The sequence below is a fragment of the Osmerus mordax genome, chromosome 22 (genome assembly GCF_038355195.1).
Source record: "Osmerus mordax isolate fOsmMor3 chromosome 22, fOsmMor3.pri, whole genome shotgun sequence".
In the NCBI taxonomy this organism is placed as follows: Eukaryota; Metazoa; Chordata; class Actinopteri; order Osmeriformes; family Osmeridae; genus Osmerus; species Osmerus mordax.
The window spans coordinates 3,881,991-3,899,886 of record NC_090071.1 but is presented as its reverse complement, the minus strand read 5'-3'; the positions used below and the strand labels follow the sequence as shown (position 1 = coordinate 3,899,886).

The 17,896-nt window shown below is 45.7% G+C and overlaps 1 protein-coding gene across 1 annotated transcript; it reads right to left on the bottom strand.

The window, feature by feature from the left end:
* Window positions 1-7: 7 nt before the first annotated feature.
* LOC136965820 (inactive dipeptidyl peptidase 10-like) lies at window positions 8-16,116 on the bottom strand. Its single transcript, XM_067260084.1, has 25 exons — window positions 16,007-16,116; window positions 15,612-15,707; window positions 9,866-9,960; window positions 9,330-9,404; window positions 8,809-8,861; window positions 8,424-8,505; window positions 7,897-8,017; window positions 6,939-7,093; window positions 6,433-6,530; window positions 6,096-6,219; window positions 5,800-5,838; window positions 5,582-5,689; window positions 5,368-5,459; window positions 4,668-4,715; window positions 4,415-4,533; window positions 4,111-4,158; window positions 3,729-3,827; window positions 3,468-3,537; window positions 2,835-3,029; window positions 2,502-2,556; window positions 2,147-2,243; window positions 1,954-2,012; window positions 1,214-1,286; window positions 1,025-1,098; window positions 8-806 (listed from the first exon to the last, which is right to left on the bottom strand). Exons 1-25 carry the CDS (start codon window positions 16,029-16,031, stop codon window positions 672-674), a joined length of 2,235 nt encoding a protein of 744 aa, XP_067116185.1. The 5' UTR covers window positions 16,032-16,116; the 3' UTR covers window positions 8-671.
* Window positions 16,117-17,896: the final 1,780 nt, after the last annotated feature.

Here is a 17,896-nt window from a genome sequence, read left to right as displayed (position 1 = left end):
AAGCCATATTAGCAAAGAACACAATAGTTGACTTGATACACAATTGATACCATGCCCACGTTCACCATTGTTTTAAACCAAAATGTATTAAACCAAAGGGTACAACCTTACCCTCTAAAACAGTGTCTATATTCTCGCTCAGATGGAGCAGAAAGTCTGCAAATACACGTGCCCTGTACAGTATGTGTTCCTTCGTCCGGTGGCAAACGAGGTGTGAAGTTGAGAGCATGACCATGATGCAACAGCACATCAACAAATGAACTTAAACACTGAAGTATATCATCTTGTGCACGTTGATTTTATTAATGAGGAGACGTGCACTGAAACAAGGGGAAATTGTCTGTTTTGCGATAAAACACAGCTCCTAAACCAGCCAACACAAGCATGCGGTTATGGAGGTGACGAAAGTAATGTACAGGCAAAAATCAAGGTGTGTAGAGAATCTGTCAATCAAATAAAAAATAAATTAAAAAAAACTGACAACCGTAATAGTTGTCCGTTAACTTATGTACTAGTTTGGAGATTTACACACACGCACGCACACGCACGCACACCACACACACACACACGCACACAAACATTCATCAGCGATCCTGTGCCAACATCTCAATCCCCAGCACGGTGCAGTGTACAACATTCAAAGAGCTTTCCTTGCTTGTCCAGAGGCCCCATCACTCCTCCTCCTTCGGTTGCTCGGGTAACAATGATCCGTATCCATGCAGACACACTCTGAAGTAGCCAATCAGGGACTCTGTGAAGTGCCGTTGGCTCTTAGGTGACAGGAAATGGCCTTCGTCCGGGTAGATCTGTCTCAAAAACAAGGTCGGTGAGGACACACAGCCAGGCGATGAAGCTGTCACTCAGACAGCATCTGTCCTCAGAGCCAAAACAAATAGCACAGAGCTACAAGCTGCAGTTATACACATATTTACTACAGTCAAGGTTAATGTTTCACTGCATTATCCACAACAACAACCCAAAGGATGTTTGCTCTGTACTGATTCATGTGAATCGCAGACCATACCTGCATTGAGTAGTTTGCCCCAATCTTTATTAAACGTTGGATGAGTTCTGCCGAATGCTGAAAATGAACATTTGCTAGAAGAAAAAAAAAAAGTATCATTGTTTTACCTCTGGATACAACCTGAATTGTTGTTATGACGCTTTTTTGGCAATTTTTGTGGACATGACGATTGAGTCCCCCAGCCCTTACCGTCTGCAGTTCCATGAACCAAAAGCAGATCCTGTCCGTGAAGTGTTTTCATGTTCTGCAGCACACTAGAAGCCTAGAACAGCATAGGTACAAGGGGGGAAGAGTTAAGACAGCAGCTTAAGACAACCAGCATGACTTCATGTGGATGACAGCCGTCTTCTTCTCTACACAAAATCCCCAGCTGATTACAAGACAAAGCATTGTGTTCCCGAACTCTGGCAACCGTGTGCCATTAACAAAGCAACAGCCAAATAATCATCATCATTTCTTTTATCCAAAGAACGCATGGGTGACATTCTACTGATGAGCTTGTGGTCATTTTCTGCTTCTTCTCACTGCTAGCATCATTTGACTCACTACAGCTAAGGGAGCGACCGAAATAGAACTGTCTGGCCCACATATCAACAACCCACTTGAAGAAAAACACTTCCAATGGCCTTACGTTAATCAGACACAGAAGAGCAGCTGTGCCGAGAGGTTCCAGAGGACCCTGTGACATTCTAAATCAATGTTCCTCTTTGACTAGCCCTGATGAACATGGCTCGTGCTATTTTTTTCATGTTGTTGTCAATCCAATACCATAAACAAATGTGCAGACAAACTGAAGACACACACACACAGTGCAGTGCTAACAGTCTTGCTGGTTTCCAATCTGGTGTGACATCACAGTGTGTGTGAAACAGGGGAGAAGACAGAATGAGAGGATTCAAACAGCATATGGGCCAAGGTAAACAACTTACTTGATATCTGTTTTCACCTTCCGACAGAAGGCCCAAGTATCGCTCTGAAAATGCCGAAGCTGCAATTTGGAAAATAAACAATATTCATCATAACTTTTGTTTTGTTGTTTTATATTGTGTTTCCTGTTCCTCAGAGAAAATGTGTCACCTAAGCTAGTGAAGACGCTTTGTAAAGTTCATAGCATTTGCTTACCATACATAGTCCAATTAGTCACCGGAGCCATGGCAACGGCACACTTGATTTTGTCTGTCGACTTCAGTAACATTAAGGAGACGTAACCACCATAGCCCTGTAAAGAAAACATCTCTCCACTAAATGAATCAATATTGGACTTTCTAACGGAAGAATGTTCATAATTTCCAAAAGGAGAGTTGATGAAATGCTAAATCATAGTAAAGTGAAACCTGAGAAATGCTAAATCATAGTAAAGTGAAACCTGAGAGATTATCTTTAAGTCTGTCCCCTCCCCTCTATCAGGTATTTCATTGGCGGTGTGCTGACTTCTCTGAGCCAATAAAATGACTCCTCTCCATTCCATTTACAGTACCTTTCCGTAGATCCCAATGCGTGAGCGATCAACATATGGAAGTTTCATCAAGTACCTGGCAACAACAAAACAAAAACAAACACCATTTCAGTATTGCCTTGTGTTTCAAACGAGATATACCTCAACCACCATCTATATCGTTCCACCTACGAACTTCAACAAAGAGAGGACGGGCCTGAAATCAGGGTTTAATTGAGAATTTCTTGCTCAGATACTTTGGGTGAACTTGATTCATTTCACCAAGGGCAATCAGGCAAAAAAAACATACCAGAAAACCAACAACAAGAGATAAACCAACCGCATCTCTAAACAACGGTACTACACTGGACCTACTCCAATGCAGCCACGTGGTCCTGGACTTCAATGGTCCCCAGCTTCTTATGGACCTGGTGCAGGACTCGCTGCCCCCGGTAGCCTGTCCCCAGGCCATCCACACGGGCCACGATGACGTCCTCAGAGCTCACCAGCACAGAGTCCCAGCCCAGCTGGAACTCATCACTCACAGACTGGCTGCCAGGACTGCCGTCGCTGAGGGAGAGAGGTAGGGAGGGAGGGAGAGGGAGGGAGAGGGAGTGAGAGGGAGGGAGAGTGAGAGGGAGGGAGAGTGACAGGGAGGGAGGGAGAGTGAGAGGGAGGGAGAGTGACAGGGAGGGAGGGAGAGTGAGAGGGAGGGAGGGAGAGTGAGAGGGAGGGAGGGAGAGTGAGAGGGAGGGAGAGTGAGAGGGAGTAAGTAAGTAAGACAGAGACAGAAAGTGTGAGTGGCCAGGAAAGAGAGTCATGTAAAGGAACTAGGGAGGGGGGAACTATGATGAGAGACTTTTGTCTGTAGTCTGCAGCAGACACACAGACTGAGATGTGGTTGATCATTGACCTCATGTTTACAGCACGCAAAGCTAGCGCCAAATGTGACAACACATTCGACTTTTTCCATACGTATTGACGTAGAGTACATGGACATGTGCTTACACAATCAAGAGAAGGCCGTAGAAAAAAGATTCAGAGAAGTCAACAGGATAGGTCAATTTCAAAGGAAGTTCTGTGAGAGGAAAGAGAAAAGAGAAAATTACAGAGGTGGAAATGAGTTTGAGAAGAAAAGGATTGCATTTTTGTACCACTACGGTGTGTGTGTGTGCGTGTGTGTGTGAGAAAAAGAGAGAGAGAGGGAGAAAGAGAAAAAAACACAAAGAGTGATACGGAGGCAAAGACCACTTCAGAAGTGACTCTTACCAAAGTGTTCATGTGGAATGGCCCTGGTTTCAGTCTTAAAGGTCTTTTTCTTCTCCAAGGCAGCTCGGACGGGAGCGTTGTTCTCCAGGATATAGTACGCTGTTAAAGACACACGTCTCACAGTCAACTGGAGAAACCGTGTTGGAGAAATGGACTGTGACAGACGCTGTTCGCGTGAAAGACGAACACGAACAGACGTGGCTTCTAGACAAACCGAAAGGTTAAATCAAATAAATAAAATGCGAAAGGCAAATTAATCTGCATAGTGGCATCTTGTTTTGTCGTTTGTTTTAGACTTGCTTGAAAAAATTGACATATTAGTGCACTGCACTAATATGTCGTGTGTGTCCCCCCCCCCCCCCCCCCCCCCCCATACACTTACAGTTGGGATTCTGGAAGCTCAGCAGCATGACCATGGGGACACCTGGGCCTGTAAGAGACAAAACACAACAAATGTAGCAACCTTTCTTCATTTTAATCATCAGTATCCATGTATGAACTGAATTATACAGTTATGTGGGAGAGGAGCGTGGGGGAGGAAGGGAGGAACATGAGAGAGGAGCGTGGGGGAGGAAGGGAGGAACATGAGAGAGGAGCGTGGGGGAGGAGGGGAGGAACATGAGAGAGGAGCATGGGGGAGGAGGGGAGGAACATGAGAGAGGAGCGTGGGTGGAGCCGCCTCTCACCTCGACAGCGCAGCAGGACGTGCTGGGTGCTGGGGCAGAGCTCGGCGTCATAGAAGCTGCACTCATGGTTCAGCTGGCAGGTCAGGCATTGCCGTGGAAACACACCGACGGCAGACACACTGGGAAGGCGAGCGGTTACATTATGGGATGTTTCATCACTGAGTCTGCTTGAGTGCTTAACGGTTTAACGTACAGTGTTGTCCGGAGGTGTATGACAAGAGTTTGTGCTCAGACTGTGTGGTGTAGGACTCACCTGTACAGATGTCGCTTTTGTGGTGAGTCCTCAGTACTGAGAAAATATCTATGGTTCAAAATAAATAACAAATACAAAAATAAAGAGGTTTGTTAAAACAACGCTAATGAATGCTAATAATTTTCTGACTGAATATAGATCTGGTTATAATCTGAAGGGGGGGGTGGAGAAAACATAACAGCTAACATGTGATAAGTAGATGAGGAGGCGGTTAAAAAAAACAGACTGTTCCTTGGCTCGAGCCACTGAAACACTGTTAGAACTGTGCACTTCTGATCTTTGAATATCAGCTTCACTTACTTCAGGCATTATTTGCATGTGGCTTCGGATAAAAGTGTGCTGATTGAATATAAATATAAAATGTGATATAAATATTTTGTATGATCTATGTAACAGGGCTGCCAACTCTCACGCATTGGCTGTGAGACACGCATTTCAACCAGTTCCCACGCTCTCACGCCACACCTTGTATTTCTCACCCAGAGAAGGCAACGCCAACCAAGTAGCCCTGCTAACGTTGTAAACAGTAATGGACGAGGTACAGGCACATGGAGTTAAGCAACATAGACACACTAACACCCGTGAAAGCTCGTCTCGGGGGAGGGGGGTAACATTTTGGCCCCACCAAATCTCACTCTAAGGTTTTTTGAAAAGTTGTCAGCCCTGATGTAAATGTAAACAAGCATGCCATGTCACTCACATGATCTGGTTGTCCTCGTTATAGGCTAGGATCCGGGTGACCTCCCAACTGCCAGAGGTCAGGTGACGGACCTCGCTCTGATCGCTCCTGGACTGAAGGACAAACCCAATCGGAAGGAAACCCAATCGGAGGTGGAACATTCAATATTTAGAACCCTACTCAGAAACCAAACATTCAATATTTTCCATTCTGTCACTGTGAAAGCAGCACCCACCTTCCTGGTAAACATGGTGATGTGGTTGAACTCGCCGTGTCCGCCCTGCCTCACAGGTGTGGTGAGGAAGAACCGGCTCATGTCCTGAGAGAACATGGGCTTCTGCTCCTGGGATCAAAACACAGCTTTCAGGGGACACTAGGCTCATTGTTGCCCTCTATTGGCAAGAAAAAAACTGCAAAAGACTTTGATCCCCCCCCCCCCCCAAACAGCGATACCTGTCCTGTGAGCCAGAGATCTGACGTCTCTTCGTGTCTCTGGAAAGAAAGACAGAAAACAGATACATCAGTATGAACAAAGTAGATCACAGAAATAGCGTTCTAGTGTTTCGAAAAAGCCATATTTTAGGTATGTCAAGATCATGCTATATCCGGGCTGGCCTCCCAGGATCACTAGCCACGCGTCCTTGCTCCCGGCTAATGGATGACGACCAACGTGGTGTCATTAGCGTCCAAGGCTAACGAGGCCAAGTCCTGAGAGATGCCTCTCCTGCCGCCCGGGCGAACACACACACCTGGACGCACAACCCCGCCGTGGCTTCACACACGCTGAGCAGCGAGGCGTTCTGTGCGCGGTTCAGCCAGCGCACGCTGAGGTGGGTGGTGCTGATCCACTCCACCATCGTCACGTAGCGGTCCCTGGAGCCGCCGACACACACACCAGACACACACACACACACCAGACACATGCATACACCAGAGACACACATTACATAGACATAGAAAAGTTTATAAACCATTTGTCCAGCATACATGAACAGAAAGTTGTGGATGGGGTCTACATGGATGATTAAGATGTCATTGTACTGTATGGTTCTGTAAGTAGACTGTACTCGACTGGGACTGTGTCACCTGAAGTGGAGGTCGCTGGGAGCCACCAGTTCCTGGGTGTGTGTGGGCCCAAACAAGTTGACCACAAACACACGGACGGTGGGGTTCAGCTGGCCCGCCTGCGCCCAAAACACATCACAGCAACCGTAAAAAACATCAAAAAGGTTGTTTTACAGTTGACTAGACAGAATGTGAGGTTTGGCCGTGGGAGTTGCAAAGCCCTGCGCAAAGCATACTACAAAGCCGGAGGTGCTAGACCAGGGATGGACAACCATGGTCCTCAAGAGCCGCTGTCCTGCATTTGAATCAGGTGTGCTGGAGCAGGGAAACATCAAAAACATGCAGGACAGCGGCTCTCGAGGACCAGGGTTGTCCATCCCTGTTCTAGACTATACATTTTCCTACAGGTAGTAGAGAGATAAAGGCTCAAAGTTCTGCAAGTTTCAGCGAAGAGCTCAAATAAAGGTTTCGCAACAGCTGCCACAAGATGGAATCACACACAACCTCATTTCCTGTTTCCTGCTCACCTTGGGGTATGGGTAGTGTAGTCCTGTGGGGTATGTGCTGCCAGTGAACTGAGGAAGCAACATGTTGGGCACCAGGCTGTCGTTGATCGTCAGGTAGGCCAGTCTTGCCCCGTCGGGAGACCACCAGTGGGCCACATACGACCGCAGAACCTCCTCTGAACACAACAACAGCTGTCATCCCCCCCCTTCTGACACACATGCACCACTGCAGTTAAAAGGTGTCGGGGAACATTTCAAATACACCAAAAACATCCCAAAAGTTTCATTTTGTATTTACTGAAAGCCTGATCTTTTGACTTTCACTTTTTGTACGAAAGAGATGGCGACACTGGCAGTGACAGTAAGTGAGTGCTTCAGCCTGTTGGGAGCAATGTTTTATTTTATCGCTTCCAAAAGCACCTGGAATGATCTTTGAGGTTACAGGTTCGACATTTCTGCCATGTTGCCTTGTGAAAGATAATGGCCGGCCTTCATTTGAATCTAATTATCTCAGCTAAATGTCTGAATTACTTTTCCTGGATTTAATTGGTGTTCTCGACAGACTAATGCACTTAGCACTCATTTGGAATTTCAGCCTATCTTTCTCTGAAAGCACAAGCCATTCATCTGTGGAAATGTGATTTACTCATTTGTGTCTGTCGGTTATTTATTAACACCAATCCCATTCTTCTCCTCCATTCCCTGTTTCTCTCCCTCCCTCTCTCTTTATCTCCCACTCTCCCCTATCCCTCTTTCTCCCCTACTGTTTCTCACCCTTTCTGTTCTTCTCCCACTCTCCCTCTCCCTCCCTATCTCTCTTTCTCCCCCCACTGCCTCTCTCCCCATCCTCCCTCTCCCTCTCTCTCTCTCTCTCTTTCACTCGCTCTCGCTCTCTCGCTCTCTCCCCTTTTACGTATATTATATATTCTTGGAGTGTCCTTGGCCTTGAATCTGCAAGTCGACGACCATCCATACAAACCTTCATACAGCCAGTCAGCGATCCCATTAAAAATGACTCCTTCCTTCCCGGAGGACGTGATCCTCAGAGAATTGCTTCTCACATCTGATTGGTAATAGATGTTGTTTTCAAAGATGTACATCTGAAATGAAGACAGCGGTGTGAACACTCATACAGCCGTTTTCAATTCAATTCAAAAAACGTAATTGTCCATCCCCATAAGGGGAGAATATTATCTTTAGGCAGAGGCTCATAGAGAAAGTCAGGGAGTCTATCATGCTGCAGTAGTGACCTCAGCTCAGGCAGACTGCATTGTCTCATTCTTCTGTCAGAGACGGGCAACTCCACCAAGACAACAAAGTTAGTTTGAAGTTTATTTTTGGAAGGGGTGCAGAGGATTTCAATCTTACATTTAAGAGCCGTAACAAAACGAAGTTGCATACGAAATGCCGTTTTTATTGGGTGAGCATCAAAATTGTCTTCAATATATGTTTTCGTTAAGTCTGTGTGTGTGCATGCTTGCATAGGTGTGTGTGTAATGCACTCACGAGCTGCTGTCCTTGCATCCCCCAGGCTGCATGCTGGAGCACTGCATTCTGAACCTCAGGGGGGTTCAATTCCCACACCTCCCTAACACACACACACACACACAGATATACACACACACCGACACATATATACACATAGGCACACACACAACCACACATATAGCCAAAAGACCACATGTACATTCACGCATACCCCCCCCCCCCCCCCCCCCACACACACACACACACACACACACACATTAGTAAACACCATCTGTTGCTGAATAAAGGAGTCTGTAGCCTTGGTGAATAATACAGCAGAAAATCATTTATCCACACCAACATTGCAGTATTAATGTCAACACAAAGAGGAGAGACTGGTCAACAACTCATCTTGGATTATTACCTTGTGTGGATGTTGTAAACGATGTATGACGAAGTGTACGAATGCCTGTAAACCTAAAATCAATACGGAGATTAGAATATGAGCCCTCCGCACTCTCTGCTTGAACCGACACAGCAAACACGTTATCAGTACCAAATACTGTGATGTGATGTTTCATGCATGACTGAACCATCTAAAACACCTTCCCTGTCCTCTGCTTAACGGCCACTGCCGTTACTCCTGAAGGATCTGAAGTGTTCTACCACCCTGTCCTGAAAAAGAACTATATATGACAACTCATCAATAATATTATCATGACCCCCTGTGCTGTGGATCTTTTCCAATTTCAGAATCCCTCTCGGAATGTGTCCCGGGCTGTTTGTGAGGTTTGAATCCTAAGAAACCTGCCTTGTGACATTAGCTGTCGTGTTTTCGGGTTGAGCATGATTGAGAATCAAATCTAATGATTGACAATTGAATCTAGTAAGTGCAACCCAAACCTATGGAAGCAGCGACCATCAGTAGCGTGTTAAGTAACATACCTGTTTGACATCATAGGCGAAGAGTGCATATTTCATGTCTGGGGAGACAGAATACCTAGCAACTTTGAAATCCACCTGTAACAATTGAAACAGGTCTGAATTTCAATGATAAACACAGATATGAATACGAATGACAACAAACCTGGATAGGAGACGGAAAATGCCCTTTTACTTTGAGTCAATGGAGTCAGTGTGGTGGAAAACCCTGATGTTTACTTTACAGTACTTCACAGACAATCTATAACTTCGCCAATAATACACAGGAAAAGTGGTCTATTGCAAATAAACATTTGACAACTGGTTAACCCCCTGTTTTTCTACTCCATTAAATTACTGGAGCAAGCTTGCCAATGAATGCCAAAGCTGCTTAAAGACTTACGCAAAAAAACAACAAATAAATAACCCATCAGAAGCCTTCGACATTAACCTGACAATAAATAAAAAGAGCTTAGCTCCTCACAGTTCTGCTGTTTCAACCCAAATCCATCTCATGAGTATGAGAGAGCAGGTTCCGTCAAGCATGTAGATTCACTTACAAACACGCTGTTGGTCAGGAACATGTCTGTTTTGTTTACGACAAAGTTAAACTTGATCACATGTCCATCTCCGTTCCGGTACAGAACTTCAGAATCTGTGATAAAGACAGAAGAAGACATGGTAAATGTTTAAGATGGAACACGAACATTTTGAGACGTCGACGGAAGGCCGGCAGAGACAGAGAGACATGCCGCAGCAGAGACCTGAAGCCTTTCATCTCAACAGCCTTTTGATGCGATTTGATGTATTTATGTGCATCTGTTGCCCCTGTTCACTCAGTGATGTGATTGGTCTGTGCTGACTAGGGGAGTGTGACTGCCTGTGGTCAGGAGATACTGATCAACAGTTGACACAGACAGCTTACGTGCTCACTACACCATTTATCACTGGGACTGGCTGTTACAGTATTAGCCACTAGCGTGCTCTCTCTCTCCCCTGACTTCCCTCTCTCTCTCACTCACTCTCTCTACTGTTCCTTCTCTACCTTTCTCTCTCACTCTATGTCTCTCCCTTTTTCCAACCATTCTTCCCAGCTGACAGGAAGTGAGACACTTGATCAATTTTTTTAATTTATATTTATGTATTTAAATTTAATTTAAATTGTATTTAATTTTTGCACAGTGTGGAGCATAGACCCTTTCACATTTCACTACATTTGTTGTATGTGACAAATAAAATACTTAAACTTGAAGCAATAATGTATCACTGTGTTATAGGACTGCTGAGCCATTCACACCACATGTTAAGATATATTGGGGGGGGGGCAGTACTCTGCAAAAGTCTTAGTTTTCAATAATTTTTTACATCAATATTGTCATTTATTTTTGTCTGTGAGAAAACTGTATATACCGGTACTGACTGTGCGCAAGGGCTTTTATACGACCTTCATACAGTTAAAAACTTTCGGTATCAGTGAATGGAACTGTAGAAACCATCTTCACTGTAAACTGGATTCACTGGAATCTGCTCATCAGGATCTTGTTACGGCTTCCTACAGGTGCCTTTTGAAAGCAACCACAAAGGCCAATTTGAAAGAGAAAATGTGAATAAAAAAAACTAAATTATCATGAGTTTAAACATAAAATAATTCAGTGTGTCTCAAGTGTGGCCGGCCCTGATACTGTAGAACCTGAATCCTTGGTCACCACGTCCTCCAAATCTCAGTGGGAAAATAACTTTAGAATGAAAAATCATTAATATAAACTGGCGCCCTTGGTACAGGACTGACATTGTGTAATGAAACTAACAAGTTCCTTGCCACAAGGTTTTTCGTCAAGGTATTCATTCACCTAAACTAAATCCATGGATTCAGGTGTTCAGTCGAAAGTTGATCTTCAAGGATGTTACCGTAGCAATACTGTGTTCCTTTCTCTCTGCTGTTCCTATGACATTTGTTCACTTTGAGAAAGGTTCAAATTATATGTCAAGACTGCCGTTTGTGTGTGTGCGTGTGTGGGTGGTTGTGTATTGGATCCATTGAAAGGCTGTTGGTGGAAGTCGTTGTTTTGTAGGAAAGGTTGAGGGCTCTGTGTTTGTTTGTGTGTGTATGTGTGTGTGTGTGTGTGTGTGTCTGTGTGTGTGTGTAATGTATCCATAGAGAGGCTGGTAGAAGGACACCAGGCAGCTCCACACCTCATTGCCCCCCTAATAAAAGGTGGCTTGACTGATACACTGGCTCTCATGCCTGGACTCTACAAGCCCCAGGGAGCCTCAAATAACCTTGTGCCAGCCTCAGTACAGCTGTTAAATATAATAACTCTCTATAATAAATAATAAAAATACTTAATATTTATTTTTCTTGTATACCCGAGGATTCTGTATACACCAACAGTTCCATTCGGCAAAATAGATATTTTATTTTATTCTGACAAGTTAGATGAACTCATGATCTCATTAAAACTAAGCTGAGGAACAGGGATGACATGATATAGCCTTGTCCTGTGATGATTAAAAGGGTTAATGGAAACCACAGTAGTTTCTCACTTCCCGTTTGTTTCTGTATTCAAAACAAGGACGGGAGAGGCGATAAGCGTCACCGCTGATGCTGAATGCGAGGACAACTAACTGACCTTTCCGTGACCTTTCACCCTGCTGCTTGTGTCTCTGGGCTGTCCCGTCGTTAGGCAGTCGTGTGTTGTTCTCACTAACAACCTGTGATGACCATGCTCACCACACACACCGTGGTAACACGCCACACACACCGTGGTAACACGCTTCACATACCAGAACTACAGAACCAACCGTTTCTATGTAATAATAATGATGGTACCGAGTTTTGCTTCTAGTATCCCGACATGCTCGTCGAGGCAATCCCAGTTGTCCCTCGAGGCGCAGCTATGCGTTCTCCGAGAACCCTAGCCCCTCTCTGAGAGCACACACACACGGTACTGTGTTGGATACTAGGCCTCATCGTCTTTGGATCCAATATTAAAATCATTGTACTTCTGCGTACGTGCTGTGTATACCTAGCCTGTAGACCAAGACAGATCACTTCATTGCTATGATGCTGCTATGGTGTAGATGGATTCTGTTTATTTGTTTATTGCGATACCCTTTAGCCCTATAAGGGCTAATCTTCCAGGGTTCGAACAAATACACATATGTATGACATATATATACATATTACATATCAAAGAAACAGTCATACAATCATCACATAAAATATACAGTTAAACAATTCCCATAATTATTCATCTAGCTTGCGAACAAATGGTGAATTGCCTTTTTAAAGTTTGCAAGACTGGACAGAGATCTGATGTTTGGTGGTAGGGTGTTCCAAAGATTAACGGCATGGCATGGATATATATTCTGGTTCATTTACTACAGTTTCCAACCTAACACACTGCCTCTGCCTCCTACCTCTCCTCCTCTCTGAAAACAAGCTGGCCCCACTCACGACTAATCAATTGCGTACAGTATGTTTACTGGCGAATTTCTGAGAAATCAAACGCGCCACCCGAAAAAGGACAAACATCTATATGTAGATGTCAAAATCATATGGTTTCCATGGTTACACTAATTGAAACGCTAGGGTTAAGAAAGCGAGAGCCGAGAAGGCGGGTCACACCGAGAATGCTGGGTACAGATTAAAGCTTAGGCTCTGTAATCTGTTCTCAACGCTGACAAGGAATATATCAAATCGCATCATTATTTTATTTATGGTCTTTGCGTGGCAAGTCTTGTTTCAAAGACGTTCGTTTGCCTCAGTAACTGGAAAATCAACCACGTTAAACAAGCTAGAAAGGTACCAAACTGAAGAATGAATTGAAAGTAACTTTAAAGATGGAGTCAGGTGGCTGAGCGGTTAGGGAATTAGGCTATTAATCCGAAGGTTGCCAGTTCGATTCCCGGCCGTGCAAAATGACATTGTCTCCTTGGGCAAGGCACTTCACCCTACTTGCCTCGGGGGGAATGTCCCTGTTCTTAATGTAAGTCGCTCTGGATAAGAGCGTCTGCTAAATGACTAAATGTAAATGTAAGATATGTTTCGCTGTGTTTCTGCTTTATAGAGAGAGGCAGGAAATAGCCCAGGCAAGAATCGAACCCGGGTCCATGCAATAAGGCCTCAACCTATGTGACACGCCCTTACCTGGTGAACACAAGTGAAAGCAACTTTAACAAAACCTTGATTAGAAACACCGATAACAGACACCAGTAACCAGACAGCATCTAGGATGGTTACTGGTGTCTTTATATACAACCCAATGTTGTAGATACAGAAGCTTCCGGAAGTCTCCAGACCCCCTTCACTTCCAATTTGTTTTTGTCTTTTTATTTGATTGCAAATTGACAAAATTGCTGTTTTTGTACCACCCGCAACCAGACAACACGTAGGATTAAATAACCCAAGTGCTGTAGATATGTGCATGACTTGCTCAGAGTGATGATAATATACTGAGAAGCTAGCAGCAGGCTTGCAGAGGTCTGGAATCTCTCCTTAAATGTAATAACCAAGCTCTAGCAGGAGCAGAGACTGGGCCACTGCAGTATCACTATCTGTTTATCTCTCTCTCTCACTCTCACCCTCTCTCCTCATTTCTCAATCAAAACAGTTTCTCTCTTGCTCGCTCTCCCTCTCTCTCTGTTTTACCATCTCAACTGTTTCTTTCTGTCCTTCTATCTCTTCATACTTTTGCTTTCCAACTGTTTCTCCACCTCAGATGTCTGTATTTCCATCTCCCCTTCCCTCTATCGTCATGTATACTCATCCCAGTGGTGGGAATAGAATCATTAACTCAGAGTGGTGCATGACTGTTTGTCATGGAGGGGTGGGGGGTTACAATTGGAGGGCGAGGGGAGGAGGAGGGGAGAGGGGAGGAGGGGGGAGAGGGGAGGGGAGGAGAGGTGAGGAAGAGGGAGAGGGGAGGGGAGGAGGAGGAGGGAGAGAAGAGGGGGGAGAGGGGAGGAGGAGGGAGAGAGGAGGAGGAGGGAGAGGGGAGGAGGGGGGAGAGGTGAGGAAGAGGGAGAGGGGAGGGGAGGAGGAGGGAGAGAGAGAGAGAGGAGGGGGGAGAGGGGAGGAGGAGGGAGAGGGTAGAGGTGAGGAAGAGGGAGAGGGGAGGGGAGGAGGAGGAGGGAGAGAGGAGGGGGGAGAGGGGAGGAGGAGGGAGAGAAGAGGAGGAGGGAGAGGGGAGGAGGGGGGAGAGGGGATGGGAGGAGGAGGGAGAGAGGAGGAGGAGGGAGAGGGGAGGAGGAGGGAGAGGGTAGGAGGGGACGTGGCGCTGTCCCGTCTGCCAGTGTTGGCGTGACGACCATCCAGGACAACTGAGGGAGGGAGGGGGGTGGAGAGGGAGGGGGTGGAGAGAGAGGGGGGGGAGAGGGAGGGAGGAGTGTGGGGGAGGGAGGGAAGCAGCGTGGGAGAAGTCCTCACACCCTGAAACACATGATGAGAATCAACAGGCTATGGGAAAAAGTCATTAATATCTGCGTTCCTCCGAGGGGAGGGGGGGGTGGTGGTCCATGTCCACGCTCCCCGTTTCAGAGAGGAGTCTGGGGAGCGGGGGGGAGGATTCTGGGGGGGGGGGGAGGGGCGGCTGTGGCAAGGAGCCACGCACAAATCACACGCCGGCGCCCAGACTGTTCCACAGCCCTGTCTGGGGCCCCAGCGAGGCCCGGGCTGTGTGGAGGATATACGAGCTCAACCAGCCCTCGGGACCCCTGCTGGCTCCGGCAGTGATACAGGGGAATAGAAATAGGGCAGGCTGGCATTTGGGCAGCGTTCCTGTAGGGGAAGAGCCTGGCTGGAAGACAGGAGGTTTTCCGTAGGGGCATACCAGGACTAGACTGTAGATAAGATTGTTTTTCTTCTTTTGACAAGGGCAAAAAGGTGCAAAAGTAAAAAAAAAAATACTACAATTCAACATTTGTTATGGTTTTTGCATCTGCAGTATTACAGGTAGAGCAGTCAATTCTAAATTAAGATCAGAGTATAATGATGGATTGACTAATACTGTTACTAAAGTTCAAGTTTGCAAGTCTAATGTAGGGGCTTTAGGGATTTTTTCAATCTTTAATAGTTCCATAATTCAACACATTTCAAATGGATCTGTGTGTTAAATGGATGAGAAAAAGCTTTAAGCATACACTACCCCCCCCCCACACACACACACACACACACACACACACACACACACTTTATATTCTAAACTAATCTGTCTGAGAGAGAATGGGACCCACAGTGATGAAGGAAACAGGGTGTTAAAAGGCATTGTTCAGTCAGGAGGAGGAGGACCCTCTCAGAAGACTTACTGCTGATCCATTTGGGCTCTGGGTGGTGCAGGCTGAACTCTGGCCTGAGCAGGTCATCTGAGATCAGTCTGGAGTTACTGCCACCTGCCACCTCCACTGCAGTCACAGAGACAAACTGTCATAGGGCTGATGGTAGAGCTATATACATTCATGCTGCATACTTATAAATAACACTATAATCATGCAATCTAATAACACACTAATTATACGGGCTGTAGATTTAAATCATATGCTGTCTTTGTTGTTTTCATCCGAAGGATGATGCACACACACACACGCGCAAATACACATGCCTTTGCACTTTCTCACACATACACACGCCCACACACACACAGACCTTCGCGCCCGACCACACAAACACGTAGGCCAGGTTTGTGCTCGTGGAGGGTACATACATGGAGTGAGGACCACCACAGACATGGTGATGAGGGAGCAGACCCCCACTATGACCAGCAGGGAGATGGCTATCCCCTTCCAGTTCCTCTGTTGGGGACTCACCTCCACAAAGTCCTGAGAGAGGGAGAAAGAGAGGGGAAAGGGGAGAGAGAGAGAAAAAGGGAGAGAGAAAAAGAGAGAGAAACACGAATATCTTTTCAATTTAATTGTGAACCACTGAGACAATCTGTACTTTTCAAATGGCCAAGTTAACACTGCAACCGCCTAGAACACAATACATTACAAACACACATTATGAGATGTACGGCATTTCGAAACAGCGGTAATGATCTTCATAAGGAACCAGCCTACTGCCCACATCTACACCCGTCCTTGTAAACATCTGTGACAATGACCAGAACAGATCCAGCTGGAGAAGAAAGAACCAGTGTCTCCAAATTGTAGGTAAATAATTACGGAAGAAAAATAAATCAGTTCACTGTGGAAATAAAAGGAGAGGATTTATCCAGCGTCGCCTGTTTAAATAAAATACAAAAAAGAGACCAGTGCATCTGTCTATGCACATAGAAGCACACATTTCCATGTTCTGTAAACTCGAATGACGGGCCTGCGACTTGGCTCTTGTGACAAACACACAGGTTTCATGACAGACAGGCAGCTTTTCATTTACACCCTCATATCCATAATTAGTCTGTTGGTCTCAAGGCTCGAGTTATAAACGTAATTAATGGCCCCCACCTGTTAGAGACAACTCGCAGGCCGTTCTCTGTGCAAATATACAGAAGCTGACTCAGTGTGGACACAGAATATTCTGAATAAACCCCCCAAAGTATCCAGACATGAAACATTCCCTCCTGTGACAGCCCAGGGGGGAAAGTCGTTTTTTGGTGAGTACAGTGTAAAAATAGAGTGCTGTTACTGTACACCTCCCTCTGCAGAAACAGGGGGTCTGGAGGGAGGCGTGGAGAGCCAGAAACTAACCTATCGATCGTACTCTAGAAGCCCTCTCCGGAGAGCACCATCCTAGACCTTCAAACAAATCTGCAATTTCTGCTCCTCAAGGAGACAGACACAGAACTTGGGCGGATTGATCCGATTTTTTAATCTTGGCTTTATTTCACGACGATTACTATCCCAACTGTTTTTTATTTTTTTACCTGTATGCAGATGCTGTGTAAATATTGGAGATCTTTAGAGTGAAACATGGGTTGCTCACACATGCGGTGCAAGCCTGCACATTGTGTACAGTCAACCTAGATGTGTGTGTGTGTGTGTGTGTGTGTGTGTGTGTGTGTGTGTGTGTGTGTGTGTGTGTGTGTGTGTGTGTGTGTGTGTGTGTGTGTGTGTGTGTGTGTGTGTGTGTGTGAATGATCCAGGGCACATAGTCTAACTCTGGGGTTCATTGCCATAAAGATCAATGTATCTCTGCTACATCCACTTATGCAAATATTACCTCCGTTGAATTTCCAGTCTGTCTGTCTGCCTTGCAGTCTCAACATTATGAACCCATTTTTTTGATGTTGTATGTATTACATTAAGTGCTGATTTATCTTTGATAGACTATCGCCATGGCAGCACTGCCACAACACCTGTCTGCTAGTGAGGAGTAGAGAATGCTGTGGCTCCAGCCGCCTGTCAGGGAGACAGACTCGGTCTGCAAACAGGAGTAATTAGGACGGGGGCAGATGGGGGCAGCCCCGCCAGGTCTTTGCCCAACGTCTCCTCAGGGACACCAGGCAGAATAAGAATCCTATGTTCATTTAGCGGACCCTTTCAAGCAGTGTACAGTACGGGTGGACATCTGAGCCTGCAGCCTTTTTATCTGCAGTCAAGTGCTCTAACCACTGAGCTCTATCCTCCCCTCATCATCTGACCCCGTCCAGGCAGAC

Bases quoted from the DNA above. Each gene is read 5' to 3' on its own strand.
- LOC136965820 (XM_067260084.1), bottom strand. From the start codon at position 16,031: ATGTCTGTGGTGGTCCTCACTCCAT. The intron at 4,716-5,367 runs GTGAGTGACATG...TTTGAACCATAG, and splicing joins AACGAGGACAACCAGATCAT to ATATTTTCTCAGTACTGAGG. The intron at 2,244-2,501 runs GTACTGTAAATG...TTTTCTTTACAG, and splicing joins GCATTGGGATCTACGGAAAG to GGCTATGGTGGTTACGTCTC.